A 26,505-nucleotide genomic window follows, 5' to 3' on the forward strand; every position below is an offset into this window, starting at 1 on the left:
AGGCACATACATCTGGGCAATAGACCGTCTGCATCACAGGTCTTACAGCCATCTGCAATTACATACATGTGTGAATAAAAAAAATAGTGTCAACCTGCCTGCTTGATGGTTGTTTCATGTCATAATACTACCACACTTTGTAAAAAGACTGTAGCTGAGAAGAGGATTGGGTTTCCTATTTAGATTTTACACAGTATTATATATTTTGAACTGTGCAAGTTGGCAACATGTCTTTATATGTATTGAGTAATGAACGGAAGAGGTAATAAAACTGTTTCTTCTGCATTTATAAGAAAAAAAGTAATTTTGAAATATACAGTTCATAACTTCTAATGCATATGCTACCCTAAGACATCATGAGAATTAGCTAGAGGACACCAGCACACTGAAAGAAAGTTAATTTCCTCATACTTCAGTATGGAGCTCAAGTTTTAATCTCCTTTGGAGGTCTTGCAATGTAGAGTAAACACAAGTAATCTCTAGAATATGCCTTGTTTATTCCAGAAGAGCCATTTGGTTCCATTATGTCATTGCTCGCAAGAAGAAAAAGGGAAACTAAAATCTATCATCTTGACCTGGGCAAGTTTAATAGCCTGGGAGTTTAACAGCATTAGCTCATCATCAGGGACCAGGACCTAATGGCAGCAAATCAGGGAACTTCTCAGCAGGCCTCTTCTCTCAGTGATGAAGAAGGCAAGGCAGTACGGTCTGTCTGTGTGCAGGGGGAGAGGTCAGACTTCCGTGCCTGGGACTTCCATACCATGGCTGAGAGTACCACGTGTGATGGAACTTCTGCAGGGCTGGGGCTGACCAAACCCTTCAAGGAGATCCTCTGGGAATGAAGGTGAGGGTGTGCTGTTCATCAAAGTCAGGTGTGCTGCTGATTCAGCTTCCTTCTGCTTTGAGGATGGCCACACATAACTACAAATGAAATGAGCTTGGGAGATCTCTGCCCAAACTCTGGTGTGGACTTCTTGAAATATGAGGTAGCATCAGTGTCAATGCAAGCCAAGAATGTGGTACAGAGATAGTGGTCATGTAAGCATCTGGTAACTATACCATGATAAGAATCCACAGTCCTTGCAAAGGAAAAGAAGGAAAAAGAAAAAAGCTAAAATTGACTTGAAAAAAAGTAGATTTCTATAAAATAAGATTACTGATAAAACGAATTTCATAGGAAACAAACCAAAGAAAAGCATTGGCATGAATGATCAGGTCTCTGTATAAATGGAGTGAACGGCGTAAGTCCTAATGCAAAAGTGGTATTAGGAAGGTTGATAAGAACAAACTACTTTGCTAAGTCAGAACTTATCAGTGTTCTCAATCTCACAAAGAAGCACCGTCATAAGTAGGTTACACCTCTAAAGTGAGTATATAGAATAGGCAAATACAGACAAAATCATAATTATGTCAGTGCAACTATCAATGCAATGAAGATAACATGAAAATATATTAAATACAATATATATGTGCATTATTCAGGGACCTACTTTTTGTAGGAGCTTTTCCTCAGCAGCATTGGGAAGTCTCACCTGGGAAACTGAAGGCACAGGTCATCAGCAAAGGTGGAGGATGACTAAGCAGGGTACAGAGGGCACCAATGTGAATGAGCAGGTGTCTGAAAGTACCGCAATGGATTAGTTAGGGAGACCTGGAACGGTCATTATTTACATTTTTTACTGTCAGGGAGGTTGCAGGTGTAGCTGATTCTACCTCATGAGAAATAAAAGAACTAGATCACTAGAAATTTTTCAGCATTATTTTCCTATGCTTCCTTTCCCTCCACTGGTGCTAGCTCATTTTAATACATATTATTTATGTTGTCAAATTATCATACCCTAATAGATCCACAAAATAAATATTTTCTAAACAAACAGAAAGGGAAAGAACCTGAGGTCAGGCAGGTCCTGTTAGTTTGGAAGTGGAAGAGGTACATGGAGAGACATCAGCTGAATTGAAACCAGGAAAAGACAAAAAGAAAAAAATGAAAAAGGAGTGAGGAAGAAATGACAGAGCTGATAAATGGGAAGAGTGAAAAGGATGTGACTAATGATATGAGAAGAGTTGTTTCTGGAAAAACTGACTCACTGAACAATGTTTCACACAACGAACACCTGGACGTTTGCCTTTTCTTCATCGGATTTACTCAGAGAAACAGCTGGCTCAAGGAACCAGTCACACTGCTGAGTTTGTTCTCATGATTTTATCTGTGGCACCCTGTTATGACTGTTGTAAAGCCTTAAGTGCTTCTGGACTTTGTAATGAATTTGACATGGGAGGATTTTTTCCTGTGTGGTTGCAACCTGCAAGCAGTTGCTCTGTGCCTGGGAAACTATTTCAACCAGAGAAAGATACTGGGTATGAGAAGGCTCAGCTCTTCCAGTGACTTTAAAAAACAGAGGCATTCAATTAAACATATTAGGTACCTTACATTTGTTTTTTTGCATTTCAATTAACACACTGCACTTCCTAATAATTGGACTTGCTAGCAGAGATATTGCTATCTGAAAGACAAATGTGAGACTTGTTCATATGGCTCTGACTTCTGACATACTGACTCGAGTTGTTCTGCACTTGTCAAGTAAAGGAGGGTTAAAATGACATTAGGAATTTGTGAATGGTTTTTTGGTTTTGCTGCCGTGAATTCTTGCTATTTTGAAATTAATACTCCATGTTGAAAGTACTACTCATCCATACTCAAGTAGTACATGATTATTCCATATGTATGTACTTAAAATCAATGTATTTCTGAGAAAGCGCAATTGCCTCCCCTTATTATATTTACTTAGAACCGCTAACAGTGAGTTTTAATGCTTTATTTGAAACTGGATTCAAACTGTTCTCTAAAGAGCTAGCAGACTGCTAGCAGACAACTCTTGAGAAAGTCTGAATCATTCTGAGTGCATGAGCAAATGGAGAACAATTGTCTTTGAAAGCATGCTGAAAGCACAGCCTAGAGGTGTTTTCCTGGAGAAACAAACACTGATTTCGAGGGAAAAGGGTGATCTGAAACACAGAAAGAAAGCTTAACTTTTCACAGAACTGTACACCTTTGAGCTGCAATTGACTCTAAACACTTCTTTCTTTAGATGCATAATTCAGAAAATAATGTGCTGCACAACTATTTTTTTTACCAAATATATTTTATTTGTTATTTGTTTTACCATAGTTCTTCATGGTCCAGTTGATTTCAGTTCCCTTTACTGCAGGTGTCATAATACAGAGACTAGTGGGGACTGGTTCTCTTGAAAGGCTGTAAACCTAAAGAGACATGAAAGATGACACACAAGAGAAAGGAAGGATTACATCCATTATGAGATGAGTATCTGGAAAAGGGCAAATAGAGCGATTTACCCAAAGCAACCCAAAGTAAAGTTGCGGTTGAACTCAGACAGAATTTGAACTTTTTGATTAGAATAGACAAATTATTCTCATAACTAGGCTGGTTCCTCCCCATGCACACATCTCCTGTGAAAACAAGCCACTTTTATGTCCAAATTATTCTCTTTTGAACAAGAAATATTCCTGTAACTGGGCAAGTAGCAAACATGCTCTCCAACCGAGGCCCATGCCCCGTCCTCTCCACCTCCTCTCCAACAGAAAGGCTAACTTACCCACTGGAGCTCCAATGCCACACCTTGAGTGTTCATTTCTCACAGCCCCACTGAAAATAATTAATTCAGAAGGAAAATCGCAAAGGACCTAAAAATATTGAAGGCTGTAAATTACCTTGGAGCTACATTGCTTCCTGTTTCATACCACACCTAGTCATTAGTATCAATAATTCTCCACGCAGTTAATGTTTGAGCTGCTGAATCTCTACAGGCAAGCCCAAAGAACTATAAACTGTCTTGATAAGCACAGACAGACACCACCAACCTGTGCAAAGGAGATTCCCACAGCTGAAAGGAAGAAGCATTTTTAGAGCAAAATAAGCTTTTCATGTTACAGGTAAGAGATGATCTAACTGCCATTTCACAGAAAGATTTTAAAAGCTGGAATGAGGGTTTTGTTAAAGGATTTTCAGGCGGTGTTAGGAACTCAGCTGTCCCTGTGAAATGGATGACTGCTGTGCTAAGGTTTAGTCTGGTTTATATTTGATTTGGATCAATTTCCTCTGTTTTCTCTTTGTTGAATTTGAACATCTGAAATCAATCAACTAAAGAAAATAGTATTTTTTTCCATGGAACCAAATACTTGTGATTGTTGCTGATCTTTAACCTCCGGGAATATTCTTTGTTCTCTGAATGTTTATTATTGAAAGTCACTGGGATATTTCTATGATGGTTATCCTAGAGATTTCTCTTCAGTCATGGGAACTGTAAGGGATTATTAGGGATATAGTGCTTAGATGAAGCTGAGAAATGAAGGAGAAAATATGGCTCCAATCCTCAGCCAGAATCCAGGCTGCATTTAGTTGAGTTGATACTATTCTCATCCTGAAGCTGCCTATTACTGAAAACTTTTGTATGAATCTATATATACTGAAACTCTGCTATAAGTGACAGAGGAGTATGTCTTTTGGGTCTTTGGTCCTTGGCAGGGCAATGCTTCATGAGACTTGGTAAGAGTTTCCAGCCAAAAATTAATGTTCAAGGGTTAATCAAACTTTACAACAGGCACTGCAAATAGCATGACATAAGGAAGGATGTTTATATTCAAAGAGAAGGAAACAGCAAAGGCACTTATCATGCAAACTATGAAATGGTTGTATTTCCACTGTTGTGTTTCACAGTTGGATCTGGACAGAAGAACCCAGCTGTGACACAGTGCTGCAGGGCAGCCACATGAAGGAGGGCGTTTTTCAGCATTTTCTGACCCCTCTAGTAAGGCTGGATGTGTCCCTTCCTCAAACTTTCTCCTCTCCATAGTAGGCTTTGCTCCTTCTCCTTTCCCTGAATCCAGACCAGGGTATCACAGGCCACCCCATACCCTTTTCTCCTACCTCCTACTGGCCTCCCGCAGTACTTTTAGCTTCCTGCTGGCTGGCCAAGGGGAATTTACAGCTGTGCCTCCCCTGCCAGGCACATGCTGGACACAAACTGCAGCCTTATGCCTTGGGTCCTCTGTACCCCCGGCACCCCAAATTAATAATGAATGAGATTTTTGCTAATACGGGCAGCTGAAACTGGCCAATGTATTCAGAAGAGACAGGCAGGAGGGGAGTGGAGAGGCAGAGGCCGTTGTACAGGCAGATAAATGCCAAGAATTTTCATGACTATCTAACCAAAATATTAGCAGCAGTCTTGGTTCAAAATGTCCTTCCAGGGGGCTCAAAGTGTCTTCTCCTTCTCTGCCCTGCCTGTGCCATCTCCTCTGGCTTCAGGTGGACAGTGAGGGACCTGCTTGACAGGCATCCCTGCCAGGCAGCTACAGGGGGCTCAACTTCAGCCTTTGTTTCCTGATGAATTTCCTGGTCACTTCTGTTTTCAAAGGGGTGTCATATCATTTTCTTCCAGTACCTACACAGTTAGCTCCAGCCCAAGGAAAGAACCTAGTAATTTCAAAGGGTGTAATTGCACACACATATAACCCTGCTTAGAATGGGATTTGAAAGATAAAGTCATGTGGCATGTCCTAGAATGAGTGCTAGAGAGAACAGTGATGTGGGCAGTGGTTTCTGTATTTACAGGTCCCCTTTTGCGTCAGCCATTGAGGAAAGAAAAGGAGGGGGAAGCAAATGGCATGATGGAAAGCACAGGCAGGAAGGCATTTGGAGGGAGCTGTGTCTCCACACTGTGTTCTTCTCCTTGGGAGGCTCCATGGGACAGAGCTGTGGTGGCTGAAGGATATTTTGAGTTGGAAGGGACCCATAAAAATTATCAAGCCCAACTCTTAATGTTTTGAGCTGGAAGGGACCCACAAAAACCACCAAGCCCAACTTTTAAGTGAATGGCCCTATATGGGGATTGAACCCTTGACCTTGGCATTATTAGGAACCAACTGAGCCAACCCACTTCCCCAATACCTGTAGGTGTGAGCCACATAACATGGATCACCACTAAAGATGGCAGCACAGTACATCAGCTTCACCTCTCTTCAGAAACAGCTTCTTCCTCTTTGTTAAAATCTAGAAGTAGTGAGAAAGTAGGATTTCATTGTGAGAAACCCATCTAGTTGTCAGGAGGATGTAACAGAAATCGTGGAAGTGTGTGCTCAGCATTTCTTTGAAACTTGAGGCAGACAAGTGCTCCTTGGACTTGGAAATTTCATTTCCAGTAACTGTGTAGTTTTAAGGGGTGCAGATACCTCAGGCTTCCTCTGCCTCTGCAAGCTGAAGCAAATAGTTGTTTATTAGGAACCAGAAGACAGAGACCTTAGAGTGGTCCCTGCAAGACTTTCATCTTATTGTGGTTGTGGTTTTCCTGTGAATGTGTTGTTGCGTTCAGTAAAGCAGAAATGAAAATGGGGCTTGCATGACAGAATCATTGTAACAATGAGGTTGCATGGCTTAAATTTTTGTGCTGGGTTCATTCTTTGACAGCTCTTTGGGGCTCTCACAACATGTGGCACCTCTTGCACCATTGTGCACAGGCCTGATGGGCACAGGCTTCCTGGACAGTCCGGAACACCAGCGGTCCTGCCTCCCATGGGCAGAGCTGCCCCTGGTCCTTCAGAGCTCACTTCTCAACTCTCTCCCTGCAGCTTCAGGAAAGCTCAGCTCTTGCCTTAATTTGCAAATAGACTGGTCAAACTCTGTGGCTTTAAAGTGACTGTCATCTCTGCTTTGCAGGACCTGAGGCAAAGCATATTCCAGTATGCTTAAGCTGTGTGGACTTCAAATTCTGCTTGTCATTCACTCGGTGAGTTACAGGTTTTCCTTTGTTTATCTGGGAGCAAATGGCAAAGGTTGCCTGTGAGCCTCTGAACTCTAATCCACGGGGTGTGCCAGCCTGCAGGTTGGGCTGGTACTTGTGCCAGCAGAGGGGCTGCAACTCTGGGTGTGGAAGGGGGGCCCTAACGTGTGTGCAATCTCACGGCCAAAAGTTAAGAAGGCAACTCAATCATTCGGAAGAACACTTTAAAAAGCCTAAAAGGGCACCAATTTACCTATTTTGCCTCTTGTGCTTCATCTTTAGATACCACTGTTTCCAATAATTGGATTTCACACTTGAAAAGACTTAAAAATACTGGAATAAATCACCAAACAGTGAAGTCATCTGTATCATGTGTTCTGTATTTATAATCCATATGTATGATGACATATTAAATGTATTCTAAGACATATAATGGCACATAGTTTAAACTGTGCACATTAATTATGTATCCTCATTATTCTGTCTATGTGAATCCCTTTTCAGAGGATTTTCTGGAACTGAAATATATTAATTATGTTATTTATGGACCTCATGTATTAAATTCAACAGAGTTACTGATGTTTGTAAAGACTACAGTAGTAGTGGCTTCTACTTCACAATTGAAATTAACAGAAAAGGTTTAAAAAAAGAGTAAAATTCAAGTTCAGTAAAAAATGCCTTAGAATATGGACACCCTGAGGGGTGGGACTGATGTGCCATAGTGAGCACCTCCTTTTTCCTTCCTATTGCAAAAGCCGCTGCCCATGGCAGTGTTGACCCACCCATGACGCCACTCTGCAGGCATTATAGCCATTTTCAGAAGGGATGCCACTGGATATGGACCAAGGAGCTTTCACTCCTGAGTAGTGACTCATGCTGTAGACATAAGTTTGGAAATATTTATGTTCCACATAAAGTAATTTTAATCGAGAGAAGTGATATCGCTTACTTGCTTCACAGACTGCACTTTGAACTCGTTGCGTTTTATAGCATGAGCCTTTGTTCCTCCATGGCAAGGAACATGATCAAGCAAAACCTGTCCACAAAATGGCCCTGGGAGACACCTGCAGGAGCCAGGCTGTGCCCACTTCTGTGGCATGGGAACAGCCTCAGTAGGTCAGATTCGGGGTCCTGTTATCATGTCTGTAGCAGAGGCCAGCAGTCGGCATTTGGCAAAAATAGTAAAAGGAAGGTGTAACTACTCTTTCCTGGATGTGTAACTACTCTTTCCTGGATGTGTAACTATTAGATGGCTTTTTTGATATTTTTCTTTTGACACTAGAGTTCAGTAGCATCCCTCCCACTTCTTCCTCATCTCTTACAGTACTTTGCTTTTCCTGTTTGCAAAGGGAGTCACAAACCCTTGTAGGGGAGGAGGGTAGCATCTCTGGCTATTATTAAGCAGAATCTGGCATTATTGAAACACCACTTGTGACACACACACACAGAGCAGTGCTTTAGGGTAAATTGTGCTGAACTTAGCTGTGTTTTTGTCATAGGCAGAATTAAGTTTTCCCTTGGTAATATGTAGATTGTGCTTTTCTGTGAGAGGTTGAATAGCTGTCCCAGCAGCAATAGGACCAAATCCAGGGGAAAAGTCATTCAGCAGAGAACATGCGCTCCCAGAGCTCAACTCCATAGGGTGGCCCTGGAACTCTAAATGTGTAAAGCCAAATAAAGTAATTTTTACTCTGGAAGAAAGGGAATTTTACCTGTGCAGTAAAATGATGGAGCTCTAATTCTGGCAGGCAGCTCCTCAGCATTGGCAAGACAGGGAGTGAAAAGCAGGTATTCAGGGAAGTTTGGTCTTGCTTTTGGAGAAACTGGCAGATTATCTGAACCACAGTCTGAATTGTCATGTGTGCAAGGGCTGCCCTTGGAGGCTCGTTTCTGCTTTACTTTTTTGGTTTGAAAGAAGGAACAGCCCTGAAATATTAGAGCAGAAGTGTGTCTGGAGGTCTTAGGGCAGTAGGGAGTGGTGGTTATAACATTCATTAAAAAATCAGCAGAAAAAACATGATGTGAAGTCATTGCCAGACATAAAGAAAAAGACAGAGGTTGAGACAGAACTGTATGGCATTTTTGCCATCAGATAGAAGCTAAAGATCAGGAGGACCCATATGCTCTGTCTGTGGCTTGCACTCACATGCAACTGATGTGAAGGCACAGGGTTCCAGTGGCTGGTCCGGATGGCTATGGCACTGAGGGTGACAAGGTAGGGGACCCAGAGAGGTCCACCTTGTTCCCTTACAAAAAAAGATTTGAATTTACTGAAGAAATTACAAGGAGTGGAATCCCTGTTCCTCCCCATCCCCAGTTGTGGCATTGGGCCTCCAGACATATTAGTTGTCACAGGACCTTGTGACTCCTAGATGGAACATGGATGGTCCCGCTGGGGACACAGAGGTGATCCAGCAATGATTTTACAAACTTTCTTTTGGTCTCAGTCTACATTCATCTCTTTGCTACTTCTGTTTGCTGTTGATCAAATCTCATTTAATTATGTAGTGGTTAGAAAAGGGTAGGAGCCAGATGTTTGTTCTCAAGTTAATTAATAAATAACACTACTTTTAAAAAAGGATGTGCCCTAAACAACCTGGAGATGTTCAGTGCAAACCAGCAAGAGTCTCTGCTGTTGTACTATAGCAAACTAACTTGCAAGAAGCTCAGTAATGGAAAGCTGCTGTTTGTGCATGGTGATAGCAGACAACCTTCAGCTGTTTTCCTCCATTCTTATCTCTCTCTGTAACAGGCTACGTGCTTTAATCTGGGAGACCTGCATGTGACTGGGCCTCTGAAGGACATGAATTTCTCTATTCCAGAAGGAGGGGGTGTGCGCATCCTTTACCAGGTAATCAAGTGTCTCTGTTATCCACTCCGGTCAAAAACCCCATAGCCTGCATGGAGAGACCACATATGGAGTGTTGTCATCTGTGCTGGTGAAGAACAGTCCCCCAGGAGGATCTGAAATTAATTTCTAATTCCTCTCTCTGGGAATTCAAGAGTCTACGTGCAAACAACAGGAGACAACCCCCTCCCTCAAACACATTTTTAAGAGGATATCCTAAGACAGGGATTAAGAAAATCAGCATTCCTAGAGAATGGGTTTCCATGTAATTTGTGTCATCATTTTCCTTTGAGGTTTTCTTCCCAAAGCCATAACCAGATCCAGCTCCCAGGCAAATGGAGAATATGTATCATTTTTTTCCATTCCCGTGCTCAGACAAAACCCTGTCCTAAGCAGACGTTTGCTTTGGAAACAAACTGCAGTTGGGATTTCTTGAAGCATTAAGGAAATAATGTGAAAATTCCCCTGTTGAGAATCAGAAAAGAGCAGATTTGTTTGAGCAGACTCTGAGAATATAATTCTCCCAACCAAACACACTTCTGGCAATAGATTTTAAAAGTCACAAAAGCATGAAATGATTTTTATTATGTTGAAAACGTTGAAAAAGGAAGATTCTTCCTCAGATTTTTTTCCATTGTAGTTCACATCTGAGCCACCTGCTGTGAGATTCAGATTGTCTGGTGATAAAGATGGAATAATAGACATTGCGCCGGAGAAGGGCATCCTGTATCTCAATGGGTCCCTGGATTGGGAGACCAAACCAGTGCACAATCTGGAGGTAAATGAAAATTAGAAGGAGAGTGTTAATTCGCTCTCTTTTGGTATACCTGAAATTAATACAAAACTGTTGAAATTTCACATTCTTTATTTTGTCTATGTTTACAGACAGCATTTTCACTTTTAATACTGAGCTTTGCTGGAAGATGCATGGTTTCATAGTTCTGAAAGACTGCACAGGAAAATGCTCATTAGCAGAGGAAAGCTGTGTTGAGAAAACAAAAATTATGGTGTTGCAAACACCAGTCCTTTAACTCTCTTAATACATGGGAATACTTGACTGAAAGTGAAATCTGGCCTCATGAATGAGTTCTGTTTGTTATCCCTGACAACTGATAGGGTGAATTCCATGTCTGGAGTGGGAAAATAAACTATTGTAATCTATTTGGGAAGACTATAATCTGCATGGTAACAAATGGTGTGAGTAAAAGGCATTTAGACAGAGAGATACAGATCTAACCTATGTTAGATAACAGCAGAAAGCTGTTTTGCAAACGTTGGAGTTTATTAAAGGAAAAAGCTTTGTGTGCTTTGTCCTGCTATAATAGCCTTTTCATAAGGATCTCGTTGTAAACACTGTTGGGTGTGGGAGGGCGGATAGGCAGTCCTTTGGTCTCAATATAGCCTTGTGATGTTATTCTATGTCAAAAATGGTGGTGTTTTTTTCTGAGGCACTAGCAGCTGAGAAGGAAATGACCACGAGAGGATCAGTATATGAACAGACAAAGCACATGATGATTTTTTAGCTAACCTTAGCTATCTTTCTGAAGTCTAACACTCAGGTTTAATGGTTTCAAGTTCTCAGCTATAAAGCACCCTTGGATTGGAATTAGAGAAGACAACTTTCTAGCTCCAGATGTTATTAATCCTAAGGATGTGGATCATTTATAGACAAGAAGTGATGACAGAACTAAAAACTTATGCTTGGTTAGGCATAAATAATCATGATTTTGTCTATTATGTCTATTTATAAATAAAATAAAGTCTCACAAATGTATTATATACTAGGTGCTTTAAAGACAAGGAATGCTGGAAAATAAGAAGTCAAATTGTTTGAAAAAAAGTCATTAAAAATAAGAATTATTTTTTCTTTACTAACCTTTAGATCAGCCTATTTACCTGGTTGTGATATTTATAATAGCAATTATTTATAAATGTTATACCATGTTGGGTTTTCTCCTTGTTCTTTAGGAAGTATATGTTTCTATTTAAAGAAAGACATGAATTCTGAGCTGTGCAAAAATACAAGTTATCTGCTGAGAGACTGGAAGTGAGAAATTGTCCTCTGAAAAGTGTCATCAGAAGGAGGAGTGGGTTCTTTTGTTTTGTTGGCATTATACACTGTAGCAAATTATTATCAGTGAGCTACAGTGGCAAATTTGTCCTTGTAGAGGGAGCTACCCAGAGATGGCTCTCACCAGATTTGTGTCACAGTAGGAATGACTTGACATTTGACATCCTTATGTTAATTTATGACTTTTAATTTACCTACATGAAAATATTTCCTTGCTGTTCCTTCTCTTTTCAAATCAGGTGGAAAGTCTGGATGTAAATGAAAATGTAGTGAATGGTCCATATGCTGTTACAATATATGTGGAGGACATCAATGACAACCCACCAGAATTTAACCAGACATCATATGCTGGAGTAGTGAGGCAGAACTCCCGTCCTGGTAATTATCTTAATAATTAAATATTATAATTTATAGGAAGGTAGGTAAATTAAACAGAAAGATAAAGCGGGTGCTATATTTCAAGAAGCAACAAAATTATCAGTTTTTCTTCCCACAGGACTGTAGAAAATAAGGATGAAAGCCTGGATAATATGATGAAAAGGCAAAGAGGTCACCACTATGTAGTGCAAAGGGATGAGTGTAATCAAAAATATTTCATAGTACTCATTGCTTTGCAAGCATCACTTAGCAGGCAAATATGGCTGGTCTCTCCTTTGCACTGAAAAAAACTCCTGTGCTAGAAGGAGTTTAAAGGTTACCAAAGACTACACAGAAAGAGAATGCTAAGAATATGTAGCTCTTTGCATAACAGTGAAATAAAATGCCAGGGTAGATATGGGGTATGTGTGTACTGTGACAGATGCTTCTCAGGATATGGACTGAACCTTAGTATTTAGAAGAGAGTCTTAGATTATCGACTGCAGTGATTCAGTCTATAAGTCAGGAAAGTATCAAAAACAGTTTCACCTTGAAATGAAACAAAAGGCTGTTATCACTGTGACTATGGACACAAGAAGAAACTTTCACTAAAGAATATGGATATAAACCTCTGTGGGGTCAGAAAATCATTCTGAAATATATTACTGTATTCTTAACTGCATCCAAGTCAGAAAGACTTTGAAATTTACATTGGTGCTCAAAAGGTAAAATTTGAGTTACGTTACCATGTGTTTCTATATCTTTTTCACTGTATAATTGTTCCTTTAATTAAAACTGTGTCATAGCCGTCGGCCACTTTTATCGAGGTGCTTTGGGTTGAACTGACTTACGTATGAACTGTAAAGTGGCCTTAAAGAGAGATACCAGTGAGCTGCATTCTGGGTTCAAGCACTCGTGTGGTAGATAGCTCGCTGCTGATTTAATTCTGTCACCTTCTTCATCTACTGGTTTTCACATCTATTATGACCCTACTGGTGGAGATGGGAGGAGGGGACCTGTGGGATGACATGCAGGCGATGTAACCTCTACACACAATCATGGCTTCCCATGAGAGATGAAGTATGAATCAATGGCAGTTCCCCATAAGCTGCCTTTCTGGCTTGAGAGCTCTGCCTGAATGGACTATATATTGAGGTTTCAGCCTCATCTCTTACACCTGTTTCTTCTCTAATCCAAACAGGCAAACCTTTCATGTATGTCTATGCCACTGATCGCGATAATCCTGCAACTCCCCATGCACAGCTGACGTACAGTATTCTCCATCATTTTCCCAACCCTTATGAAGAAATGCTTTTCCAGATTGATAGTAAAACTGGAGCCATCTCACCGAGTAAGACGGGTATGTAAAAAGATCCTTGTTTTCAAAGAGCAAGCATGAGTTCCAGGGTGTACGTAAGAACTAAAGACCAACACCGGTCTGATGTTACATTCTGAATAAATGTAGTTAGTGGGGCATACTCCACTGAGGTCCTACTTTTAGGGACCTTGTTTTGTGTCCCACCAAATTCAAGGGAAGTAAGCAGAAATGGATACTGGGATCTAAAAGTACACGGAGAAGAAAGACAGATCCTCTGGCCCTCAGGACTACACTGTGTCATATTTTGTGATTAATTCTCTTCCTTGAAATCTAGAGACTCAAAAGCAGCAACATGAAAAATGCAGAGAAAACTCAGCCAGCCATGTGATCCCAACTGAATTGCAATGATTTAGAAATGCCCATCTCTTCTACTGAGCTAAACAAGTGCTTAACTGGGGTGAGGGCATCTGCACAATATGAGACCACAGCACAGAGGTCTCATATGATCACATCTACTTGATGCTGTGCTGCATCATTCAGAGAAACCAGAGGAAATTTCTTGCTGAGATTTGTCACAGAGGACCATCTAAGGAGTGAGTCTGAAGCAAATAAAGAAACAGTGTATGAAGGAGGCAATGGGGACATGAAATATCCCTACAGGCTCTGCAACATTTCACTTGGCTCTTTGCTCTGTCTCTAGGCTCTTATTACTTAGATCCTCAAAAGCAGAACAACTTCCTACTTGTTGTTTCCGTGAAGGACATGGCAGGAATGACAACAAACGCTTTCACCAGCAGTGCTGATGTGGTTATCTCTGTAATGGAGAGCCTGTGGAAAGCTCCCTCCACCATCCGCATCCAAGAAAACTCAACCCAGGTCCATCCTGTCAACATCAGCCAGGTAGGCTTTTTGGTCACACTCCCTTGGTGCCACAGAGTCGTATTCTCCCAACTAAGTGGGAAGGTGCCCCCACTGCACTCAACACTGGGCTCTTCAGAAGGACTTCAACACCTCCCAATTATTTTTTGTATGGTATCTTTTGGAAATGATTGTTAGTGCAGGTCTCATTGACTTACTGTTAGTATGAAAATTAACAGTTTGAAGGTGACCAAGATACAGTCAATACAAACATTAGAGAGATTGGACTTTGCCCTTCAGTTTGGATGCAAAGTCCAGTCATGGGTCCTCCAGGCTTTGGGCAAACCAAGAGTTAGTCTGTTGAAGGTTATTTTGAGGTTAACTTCTTCCAGCTGCAGAAGAGCCTGTCGGGGGTAAGCTCCACAACAACCCTGCTGTGGGCAGTCCCCCCCACTCAGGGACACCTTATGTGACCAGTTTTGTATCATGTAGTACACCTGCTACATCAAAAGTACCTAGGAAGGACTGAAATGTCCTCCTTCACATCCTGCATTCCCATGGTATTCCTCTTTTCACAGTGCAAACACAAAATATTTTGCTGATAACTGCAGACCAATAGCAATGCATACATCAGTACATATTAACTAACAGGCCAAGAGCCTTTCAGAAATATTTGTCTTTGAAAAATGCCTTGGCACTGACACCCTCAATGCCGTCATCCCTTAAACATGGCAGGATTCCTTGGGTCCTGTTTGCAAGAGTAACAAACTCGGTGCTATTCCCACTGGTCTCAGTGACAGCCCAAGGAAGTCCAGAGTGAAAACAGGTGGAAGAAAGATTAACATGAAATGGTGCATCCTTTCTGGGGTCACTTGTAGACAAATTTCAGGTGTCAGCCAATGACATGTTGGTTCTGCTCAGGGGAAAATGAAATGCAGTTGCTGCTATATGGTATAAAACATAAACAGTAATACTGACTCCATTAATTTGATAGTCTGTGTACTTACTTAATTTTAAATCTGTAGCACCCCAGTAAAGATTCTTCATCACAGACTGCACACCTATGTGCAGATAGGTACTGGGTATTTGTTTCACTTCTCTGAATTATATAAACCAAAACAATAGGCAGGAAGAGACAGTGTAAGGAAGTGGAATAAATTAGTGTCAAGATATCCAAATACAAATAATGTGGGTTTTTTTCTCACAAATGTAGGTCCATATCACAAGGCCCTTCCATAAAAAATAAGTGTTGTAGCCTATCTGGACAGCTGGAGAAACGGGTAAAATGGCTTCACCACACAATTCAGAGAGCAGAGGTGGATTATCAGTCTGATTTTCTGCAGTTCATCCCAAGAGCCTGCCAAACTCTTATTTTTCTGGTTTATGAAGCTAACAGGAATGCAATCTTTTCTGTTTGTGTTCCAGAAATGATCCCTGTTAAATCTCAGTCTGCACTTCTGACTTCCTATCCTAACTTATTTTTTGGGTTTCTTTTAGGTGCAGTCAAATGAGATAGGTGCAATTTATGACATTTTTGAAAAAGAAAAGCTGCCCAGGCTCCCATTTTCCATCAGTCAGGATGGGGTTATTTATGTGACCGAACCATTGGACAGAGAAGAAAAGGATGCTGTAAGTAAACACATAAAACCTCACTGATGCAAGAGACCATAGCTGGAAACTGATTATTGATGTGGGAGTAAATATGAGAAAGCTCAATAGAAAGGACAGAGGGGGAAAAATCAATAAAAGTTTTGTTTCTTGCCACTTCTGTTTGGGAATGATTTGATATTTAGGAAAGCGCAAGCACCTACTACACTGCAAACAGCCTTCAGGTTGATAGCCTGCAACTGGGCTGGCAGTAGCAATCACTGTCCACAGCATATGTGCAATGTACAACATGGACCAACTATGGCAGGATTGTGGCTGCATGAGCAAGAGACAGGTGGTGGCATTTGTGAGCCTCAGGATCTGCACCAGAAGTAAAGTTTAACTTGGAACTGCAACTGTAAAGTTACCTTGAAGTTCCCCATCTGGGGGTCTTTTAGGCAGAAAACCCTCTGTTCCCTTTTGTTCTTGGAGGAAATTTGGACACAGAAGAGGCCAGAGATCAGATATGCTGGAGAAATTCTATCTCCAGGTGCAACAGATGAATTTGCGAAGTGACAAAAAGGAGTTATTCCTGCTTTTCTTGAATTTTTGCAGGAGTAGGGCCACAGTTCAGGGATTTTAAATTCTTTTAAAGGAATTTCAAATTCTTTTGAGAACTCAGACCTCAGACACTAAGAGGTAATGGAAGAGTTCTGAATTAAACAGAGTGAAAATACTGAACAAAATTATGAGAGGATATTTCATTTGTGTGAAACGCTTTCCTAGTTACATATTTAAATGCAGAACATCGTCACAGTGGACATTCAAAAAAATCTAATCATGTTATTCTTATTGCAGTATACATTCTTTGTGGTCGCAAAAGATAACCAGGGAGAATTGGTAGACAAGCCTTTGCAAATTCATATTATTGTGGAAGACATTAATGACAATCCCCCTGTGTGCCAGCAGGCCCTCACTGTAATTGAAGTTCAAGAAAATGAAGTTGGAGGTATGAAAACAGCTTCTATTAATTTATACACATCATTCTAGTCCTGTTATTGTTTCCAGTTGGGTGCAAATGAAGCTAGAAATTCTGATCCCAGAGAGTAAAATGTAGCTCTCCTAGACAAATGTTTTCCTGTGCAAATAGCCCTGTTGTTTTCACTTCAATATTTCATGTGGAAAAGATTTCAATAACCTGAGAAGGGCAGACCCAAGACACCTACTTCAAAAATGCTGTTCCATTTAAAAGGTAAAATTGCATTTTCCCACAATCACAGTTTTGGACAACTGCTTAGAGTGTAAAAAGAAAAACACCCCTTTTATTACTAATACAAGAAATAATGCTCTAAAAGTGGTGTGAGCCCATTTTCCCTCATCCAAATACTCCTCAGTGACTTCGTCTTCAACAGACCATTACCCAAATCTGTCCATAAGTCTTTACATCAGTTATTTGGTTTCAGAACTGAAGTGCCTGTTGTTATAGCCACTTCTGATCAAAATACATGGCCCAGTGCTTTTGGACTGCCCCAACCCCAAATCTGTAGGTTGGGATGTTAAAAGAAACAGTCCCAGAAGTGACATTATTGTGTCTGTCACAGTGTTTTCCATGCAGTTTTATTTGTATTGACCCTGTACTCTTTGCATTGGTATCACTGTTGTCAGTGTTTACCTCTGTGGAGAAACAGGACCACTGCATTATCTGCCTGACTCTGGTGTCTGCTCTGCCACAGCAAGCACTATCGGCACCGTCTTTGCTACAGACATGGATGAGAAGGACACCCTTAACTCTTACCTGCGGTTCAAAATCAAAAGTCAGGTTCCTGAAGTTCCTGCAAGTAATTTGTTTTATATTCAGCAAGAAACTGGAATTTTGCAGTTAACTGGCCGTTCCTTAAGCAAGATCTATGCATCCAACTATTCCTTGGAGGTGCTGGTGACAGATGGAGGTATGTAATGCCTGCTGTTATACACTGGAATAACTCTGTTGGCACTGGCATCCCCTGTGGTCAGTGTCCAAGAGATGTGAGAAGACATGGAAGATTCACTGGACAGGCAGTAGTATTGAAAACTGTCTTGCTCTGGTGTGGTACTTGCCTCATTCTTGAGACACAGGGCTGTTAATCATGATTCATACTGCAAGCATGGAAGGAAACCAGCTCTAGGGCAGAGTGTGGCTGAATTGGGAAGCTTGTTAATACATTCTCCAGTGAGAGATTTCCTTCCATGGGGTAAAAAAAATGAAGAGATCATGATTGTGGTTTTCCCCCAAAATCTTTCAAAGGGACTTACTGAAAAAAAAAAAATCAAGAAATTAAACACAGCTGCTCAGCAGTCCAGATAATGTATTTTAAACATTAAGAGCTGAAATTAAACTTTGAAAAGAATCTTGTCCATTATGTAAGTTCCCAGGAGTTCTTTGTGGTTCACCGAATGGAAAGGAAATCGAACTCCATTCTAAAGCTTAAAGCTTTGTGCTGGAGTCCTTATAGCTAAGCAAAACTTGTGGATGGAGGAACTGGCATGTAAAGAAAGCAGTGTGACGTGTTTGTAAATTAAATAGCATCATTTAGGCAAAAGACAAGAAAACCCTGCAGAGGGAGAAGCTGGTGTTTTGTTTTGGATGCTTATTGAAATTTCATCAAAACAGTTTTACTTAGAATATTCCTTAACTTTCACCTCATGAAGCATGTCTGTAAAACACTAAAATCCAGTTTACATATGAACAGCACATGACGAGACATTTTATGCTTTAAACCCACAACCCTCCTATGCTATGGATGCCCCCTGCTCAGGTAGTGCTTACATTTACACAGATCTGGCTGTAACAAAAATGAGTGTGCTGCCTGATGACCTGTCAGCAGGACAGGGTAGTGTAACAACCCAGGGCTTACCTTTTGACACACAAAAGTGATACTGAGAAAGCTAACGCAATTCATGGTTATCAACATCCTGGTAAAGGGATATGGTTTAACAAGTGAAGGCCATAAAACGAAGCAGGATGGGATGATGGTCAAGAAATTGGAAAGGGGAATAGTAAGATAGAGTGAGGTCATCAGTGACCAAGAGATACTTGAGATCAAGTGCTTCTTATAACAGGAGGACTTTGCTTGGATTGGGCAATCTGGCAGTGCTCACTTTTGCTCACAGTGAACCATTTCGGAGGAAAGTTATTTTTGGCAGAGGGGCTGCTGTGATATTGTTTGTCTCTTTTGTGTAGCATTTGAAACAATCTGTGACGTGGAAGTACATGTCATTGACACCAATGATCAAATTCCCATCTTTGAAAAATCAGATGTGAGTATTTTAACATTGTTTTGGATGTTCAGATAACTTTTGACAATTGTTTGAGTGTATGTTCAATGTCTGTAGAATGTCAATGGGAAACTAACAATTTACAGAATAAGTAACAGAGTAATTCACTACTGAAAATAAAGGCAGGTATTGCTGCAAGCCTGTATATATGCTCTATCTAAACAGTGAACACTGGGACTGACTCATAGTTAATTCTCAAATTGAAGGTGATTTGCTCAGTGGAAAACTACATGTACAAAAAGAAATTATTCCATTAAAGCAGTTTATTCCAGAAATGAAAGTTCTGAAGGAAAAGGGGGGAAGAAAAGGCTTTGAAATTAATTAAATAGCTAAACGGAAAAAAACTAACATTGCTCAAGTTCCCTTCCAAACACAGTGTTAATACACCCAAACAGAAGATGAATGGAAATCAAAGGCCCTATTTGGTTTGACTAGAAATAGTGGTCCAGTGATCCATGCCCAAACGCATACCTGCTGGCCCTCAGTTCCAGAATGGGCATCAGGCTCTTGCCTTTTCCTCTGGCGGAGGTGCTGGCATCTGGTAGAGAGACCTGCAGGCCTCTTGTGACTTCTGCCTGATGGCCCAAACCTCCCTTGCAGACACTGAAGTGGCTGAAGTGCCTACATATAGGTGTCCATTCTTGTAGGCAATGCAGGCAGTGGGCTCAGGCCCATCCAGTGTAGATGTCCTTTTGGGGAAGTTTTGTTGCTTTTGGGGCTTTGCTGACTGCATTGTCCAGGTCTCTGTTGATGGCAATGGGAGAATAATCACATGCAGACTAGGTGCCTACATAGCAGGTTGTAGACCTTCTCACCTCAAGGTCTCAGTACTGGAGCTGGTCTCAAGATGAAGCTTCTGGATGAGGGCACACATCAATCAGAGTCAATGGAGCTGGGATGCTAATGTGGAAACAGCCTACGGTGCATAGAGTAATTAAATATTTAACAGGGAGGGGCCAGGGTGCTCCTGGGGTACTGAGGAGCTGTGATGCCTATCCTGCTGTGAGCACTGCATGAACCATCAGTGGTTACAACAGAGAAGGTGAAGGATTGTAAATGTTGCTAGTAGTCTACCCATTGACATAGATCCCATCACTTTTGATAAATGTGTGGCTAAAAAGCTTCCCTCCCTCACTTGGCTGCTGTGGGTTAAAATACATCCATGTTTGTGGGTTGCAAACTTGTTGTAGTGCTCAGGTTTTTGTCCACAGATGGTGTTGGTGTATCATGTTTCAATGATATCTCTCTCTCTTCAGTATGGCAGTGTGACCATTGCAGAAAGTGTCCCAGTAGGAACTGTGATATTAGAAATTCAAGCTAACGATGGAGATGAGCCTGCCACAGGGAGCTCCCTCATCATCTACCAAGTGAAGGAAGGAGATCCAAACAACACATTCATCATAGAGACAGATGCTGAAACAAATAGAGGGTTTGTCAAGATTAACAAGGTGAATAGACGGATTTGTTCTTCTCCTTTGTTGTTACTTATTTGTCATAAGCAGTAACAGCCTTGGTGATGATTTGCAAGGAGTGGTGTTGCCTAGTGGAGGGGTGAGGACATCCTAAGCATGGTGCAGACTGCAGAAGGCTTCACTCTTGGGGTCAGGCGCTGTACCTGTGCAGTGCTCATACACTCACCTATCCTCCTGCCTTTGCTGTCCCCTAACCAACAGCAGCTCCCTTCATCACCTTGGTTGTTGGCTGCTTCTCCAGCACAGCAGGCTCTGGCCAATGAAGAAGGTCTTTTTGCACCATAAAGATGAAAAATGGCATCATTTGTGTGATTTTGCAGTTGCATAGGAAAAGAGAAAACCAGTTAAATGCTTCCACGGGCTGTGGTGGTAGTGGTGGGTGGTGACGGGGCAGATTCCCTTCCCTGCTGTTGCTCTGGGCCATCAGTGGCTTTTGCAATGGGAGGTGCAAGTGAGGCCAGTAAGTCTCAATGTCAGGATGGAGAGAGACAGCTTGTTCCTGCTGAGGGAAACACTGACTGCAACAAAGCCAAGGTTAGCATGTGCTGCAGTGGGTGATACAGCCCACATGCCGAATGCTGGAGATGGGAATACAAGGAACGCTTTTTGCTGTGTCCATGAATTTCAATAGCAAAATTGCTCTCCCTTTGAAATTAGCCTTCTTGAAGGTGCTTGGATTGTGGGTCCAGAAAATCTATCTCTCATTTTCCAAGGGGTACCATATTGTATGCAACCAGTTCACGTGCTGCTGGCCAGACCCAGGGCAGGGAGATGCAGTGTTTGGTGGACCATCTTCAGGATCAACCTCGCTGTCATTTTTTTCCCAAGGAGGCAACTGTGAGAAACTCTGCAGTGCAACAACCCTTGCATGACTTTTGGCACCCAGAGTTCCTTTGAGGCCTTCTCATACAGAGCTATAAATACTATTCCCGTAAACAGGATATAGTTATTAAACTTAGGCAGGTGGCAACACTATTAGAAAATGCAGTTGCTGAGGAGGCCCTCAAACAGGCATATGGTTTCATTTAAATTGACTCTTCTCAGTGTCATTTTTCTCCTGACAGCTCTCCCTTGTTTTGTCTGTATCCGGGATGCAATCTCCACCTTGAGAAGAGGGGGGATTTGTGTTTTCTCATTGGAGCTCTTCGTGGCAGCAGGGCCATTGCTTAAAGCACCTTTTTTTTTTTTTTTTTTTTCTAATCCAGGCGCTTGATTTTGAAACAATGCCAATGTACAACCTGGTGATCAACGCCACAAACCCTGAACCGCTGGTGCAAGGCGTGCAGTACAACTCAAGTTCCCTTACCTTGTTCAAAGTTTTCTTAACAAATGTGGATGAGCCACCCGTTTTCCTCAAGCCAGTTTACAAAGAAGAAGTACCTGAAAACATTTCTGTCAATACTCTGCTCATGACTGTGGAGGCCTATGATCCTGAGGGGGATTCTGTACGGTAAAAAAGTGTGACTTTAATTAATTAATTGAATTTAGTATTTAGAAAATTGTTCTAAAGAAGATGTGAGGAAAATATGCCCAATATTTGACATGCAGGAAAATACTTTTTTTACAGAAATCTTGTCTCCCAGTAGGAAGCAGAGGTGTGGTGGGGTGATGGCCAGTGACCCATCTGCTGAGCAGTGCTTTTCTGACCAGATTCTCTCTGTACTGTGACGAGCATCAGCCAGTGGGGCCCTTGAAACAGGAAACCACTAGGGAAGAAGGCCAATATATGTCTCCTTGTCAGAGCAGAACTGGTCTGGGAATAACAGGTTTTCCATATTCAAAATGCCTTTAACAAAGGAATGAAGCATATACTGCGTATCCTTAAGAACCGGAAGAAGAGTCTTCATGTCACACATGGCTTTTTCTCCATCAAAAGACACAACCTCAAGTCTACAGTCAGCAATTAATTAATTTTCTTTCCCTTCTGTCAAAGATAATATGCCTACTTCTACTGTGGACACAAAGCTCTGTACAAAGACAATTCCTGTGCCGTGTTGCATGGTGTAAATGTATCTTACACAGTAGAGTCCGACAGGATAATTATCTTGGGCTCTTCCTGCACAATTCTCATCTGGAATGCTGAACAGATCAACCCAAAACAAATAATTATTAAAATTTAACTAAAATTTATCAAAACACCAAGTAGTTAATAGAGTTGTAGAATATAACTCTTAGGCCTCCAGTGGATTTTTATACCCAGGGGTTTCTCATCTGGCTTTCTACTTTCCTCTAACTTTTGGGAACTTAGCATGTTTGGCCTTCTGTCAAACTGGTTTGAAAGCGAGCCACATAGTCCAGAAGCTCTAGGGGATGATGACAGAGACAGATGACAAATATTCACAAATACATAAACCACATTTTTGCTAAAAAATAGATTAAAGGGCATAAAATAAAAACTATAAAAAAGTAGAAGATGTACAAACATGTTAGCATGCTTTTTCTAATGTAAGGAATACTGAAAGAACAAAAACTTTGAGTGGGAAGGTCAGGTTGCTTCTACTCGAGCAAGTGCCTGTGCTTTAACTGGGTCATATGTTCATGGTTAAATCTGTACAAGTAAATACCCAAAGACCTTGGTGTTTTTTTAAACAGCGATATAAAGGCAATTATGTGGTGGTGTCTAAAGCAGTCTCCGTTCCAAGGCTGACCCAATGGTAATTACAAGCTTCTCCAGACTGGCAGCAGATATTCACTATAGTCCACTTGGGCATCCTGTTCCCTTGCTGATCCAAAATAGGGTGCCTGGCTGCACTGCTCTCTCTGCCCCCCAGCCTTTGGCTTGTGCCCCCAGCAAAACCAAGGTCTGGGAAGTGCAGTGGGGAGAGAGTGACATGGGGTTGGGGCAAAACACAGTTTTGGATCAAAAGCTCAAAAACACACCAGATTTCACAGTTAGGAGGACAGTGAAGTTGCAATTACACATGCTGGAGTAGTGGTGGCATTTCCATGGTTCTGCTCTCACTCTTATTCTGGATGATTTTGGCCTCTCTTCCTCTGTATCTTCTGCTTGACTGTAGTACTGTGACTCTTCCAAGAACCCTGTCTTTGAGTACAATTGTAACCAAGCTGCTTGGCTAAAATCAATTTGCTTTGTCAGATTCTTTTTCTGCATCAGAATAGTGTATGTGATTTTTTTTTCCCAATTTCTTTCCAAAGATACTCCTTAGAAGGTGATGTGAAGAAATGGCTGAAAATTGATTCAACCACTGGGCGGGTATACAGTGCTTCCCGTTTGGACAGAGAGGAAACAGAAATGTACACAATAGACGTTGTTGCAACAGAGCTGAGTAAGTGATGAAACAAATACACACACACACAGAGGAATCGCCTGTCCTTACTCTTTTATGGGGAATTATCATACCTCCCATGACTAAACCCATGAAAAGTACAGGAACATGTATCCTTAGGTATACATCCTATGATGTATCCTTAGAAGTATATATTTCTTAAGACTTTGACTTTCTTTAAGAAATCTTGATGCTGTAGGTAATGAGGTTTAAAATAGTTTTCATGAAGCTAGCTATCACATGATCTTTTATTTGTTTAAACCACATGACATATAAAGAGGGTTAGAATTTCTTCAGGGTTTTCAGCATCAATATTTTCTGCCACTTTTTCCTCTATAGCTGTAAAGATTTTCGTCTTTCTCATAGATATCTTTAGGTTTCCTGAAAACATACCTGTAGAGTAGCCTGCAGCCTTGTACAGAATTTCATTCTATTGTGAATAAAACTAATACTCTATCAACTCTGAAATATATTAGGACTTCTAGTCCCAGCCATTAGAATCTTTCAATGTTGACTTGCATTTCCTGTATATAAAAGAGAGGTGCAAAACTTAAGGAGTTTCATGCTTAAAAGAGCTCCATAAAGCACTGGCCACCTTGGATATGATCACTTACTAGGTATGATGGTCTGTCTGACTCCTTACCCTTGCTAGTGTCCTGTAGTTAGCAAGAGTTGGTGATAAATAAACCATACTTGTTAAAAAGAAGTGGCAGCTACCAAGAATTCCTCAGATCCTCCTGGGACCTTGCCTCTGCAACCTTCAGACACAATGACACTCCCCACTTCCTTCCAGCTCTTTCACCAGCTTTGTTTCTGTCCTCTGGACACATTGGTAGCTATTGGTACCTGCTACAATAGCTGCAAATGCAACAACCCAGCATGTGAATTCGAGATGTCCATGTAACTTTGCATTCTGTTAAACTCTACAGATAACCCTGCTCAGAAATCCAGAGCATCCTTGATTCTACACTTACAAGATGTGAACGACAACCTTCCATATTTAGCTAAGGATAACCCTGCTTTCTTCTGCTACCCGGTCAGGGGAGGAGAGAAAACTCTTCTTCAAGCTACTGATGCTGATGAACAGTGGTTTTATTCAAAATTTACTTTTTCTCTTCCGGATGATATGGATACAAGAAAAAATTGGGAAATCTCAAAAGTCAATGGTAAGCTAATACAGCTACTCTTACAATGATATGGGACTCTCTTAGTACTCTGGGAAATATAAAGAAATATTTAATTCCTTTTCACTCCTTTTATTGCATATCCAGTATTCCATGTAGAAAAAAAATTAAGTTGTTGAGAACACCTAAGTCCTTAATTATTTTCTTCAAGACATGACGCGTAGTATGTTGCAAGTTAAAATTTCATGAGCACTTGTGAGAGGAGAAACAGGTAAGACTGACATGTACTGTGTGCTTAAGGACTACACATCACTGATGAAAAAGAAACAGAGAAGTTGAGCAGCTTGCAAACTGTACATTGCTGACATTTCATGTGCAAAACAAAGTCGTGCCTCACAAACCAAATGGAGCTCTTTGAAGGGGGTCGTAAACACATGGATAAGTGCTCGGCTGATAGAGCCTGTCTGAATTCATAAAATATGTTTGATGAAGTGTCCCACTAGAGAAAATTGGGTTGCCATGGTGTTAAAGGGACAAGTTATGAAAGGATAAATAATAATTTAAAATTCAAGAGTTGGAGTAAATGGTCAGCTCTTGCAGTGAAGGGAATTAATCTGTGGTTTTCCAAAGGTTTTTTTGCTACGATCTGCATAATTCAATACATATGGGTATGCAATGAGAAGCCAAAATTTATTCATTATATAAAGTTATTGGAGTAGGAACCAAGTGTGAAGAGTTTCAGAACATTCTTGAAAGACTGAGTTGGTTGAACAACAACATGGCAGGTGCTAATGGACCCTGGACTCACAAACTCACTTTTGAAATCATAGGTGCTGAGCTGGCCATTATGAGTCAGGAAGGAGACCTGTAAGCAGTTCCATGGAAGTGTGAGATCAGTTTATCAGTAGTGTTCAGAAAAGCAAATCAGATATTGAGAATCACTAGGAAAGAACCAGAGAAGATAACCAGAGAACACCATTATGCCCCTGTATAAATCCACGAGTTGTTAAAATCTTTAATTCCAGTCTTTCTATCTCCACAAAGATGCAGTATAACTGGAAACAGGTTCAGGGCAACAAGGATAATGAGAGTTATAGAGTAGTCCAATACAAGAAAGTGCATAGGAGCAGCAAAGGAAGCTACTACTTTTTATCTTGGAAGACAGTAGAGAAAATTATGATAAAGAGTTATAAAATCATGAGTGCTATGGTCAGCGTGGCTAAAGGTTCATTGTTTGACCTCTCTTCCAGTAGACAAACCTAGGAACCTTAAATGAGGCTTGTGGAGTTATTACCAGTGCAGATAGAATGAGGAGGTAATTGACTTTGGAACTTGCTGTTACAGGGTGTTGTCTATGTAGAAATTTTCTACAGGTTCAAAGCAAAAAATTACATCTTGCTCAAGAAGTCCCTGAGCTGAAAATGGTTGAAGGCTGGGAGGGCATTAGGAAAAAATAAAATATATGCTCGCA

The 26,505-nt window shown here is 41.0% G+C and overlaps 1 protein-coding gene across 2 annotated transcripts in view; it reads left to right on the top strand.

Annotated features, from left to right (window-relative positions):
- The first annotated feature begins 718 nt into the window (after positions 1 to 718).
- The window catches only part of CDH17 (cadherin 17), a 28,662-nt gene continuing 2,875 nt past the window's right edge, over positions 719 to 26,505 (top strand). The window contains exons 1-15 of one of the 2 annotated variants that reach the window (XM_050316464.1): positions 719 to 844; positions 6,734 to 6,803; positions 9,550 to 9,648; positions 10,286 to 10,423; positions 11,956 to 12,094; positions 13,275 to 13,433; positions 14,092 to 14,291; positions 15,747 to 15,878; positions 16,695 to 16,845; positions 17,570 to 17,785; positions 19,057 to 19,133; positions 20,408 to 20,599; positions 21,829 to 22,073; positions 23,780 to 23,910; positions 24,840 to 25,076. In XM_050316464.1, the coding sequence (XP_050172421.1) occupies positions 6,759 to 6,803; positions 9,550 to 9,648; positions 10,286 to 10,423; positions 11,956 to 12,094; positions 13,275 to 13,433; positions 14,092 to 14,291; positions 15,747 to 15,878; positions 16,695 to 16,845; positions 17,570 to 17,785; positions 19,057 to 19,133; positions 20,408 to 20,599; positions 21,829 to 22,073; positions 23,780 to 23,910; positions 24,840 to 25,076 (2,161 nt within the window). In that variant the 5' untranslated portion in view covers positions 719 to 844; positions 6,734 to 6,758. Of the gene's footprint in view, positions 845 to 3,846; positions 3,952 to 6,733; positions 6,804 to 9,549; positions 9,649 to 10,285; positions 10,424 to 11,955; positions 12,095 to 13,274; positions 13,434 to 14,091; positions 14,292 to 15,746; positions 15,879 to 16,694; positions 16,846 to 17,569; positions 17,786 to 19,056; positions 19,134 to 20,407; positions 20,600 to 21,828; positions 22,074 to 23,779; positions 23,911 to 24,839; positions 25,077 to 26,505 lie in introns of those variants that run through there. The other variant, XM_050316456.1, reaches the window with a different exon arrangement.

This window comes from Myiozetetes cayanensis, unplaced genomic scaffold (genome assembly GCF_022539395.1).
Source record: "Myiozetetes cayanensis isolate MyiCay16 unplaced genomic scaffold, myiCay2020 scf1, whole genome shotgun sequence".
Taxonomy (NCBI): domain Eukaryota; kingdom Metazoa; phylum Chordata; class Aves; order Passeriformes; family Tyrannidae; genus Myiozetetes; species Myiozetetes cayanensis.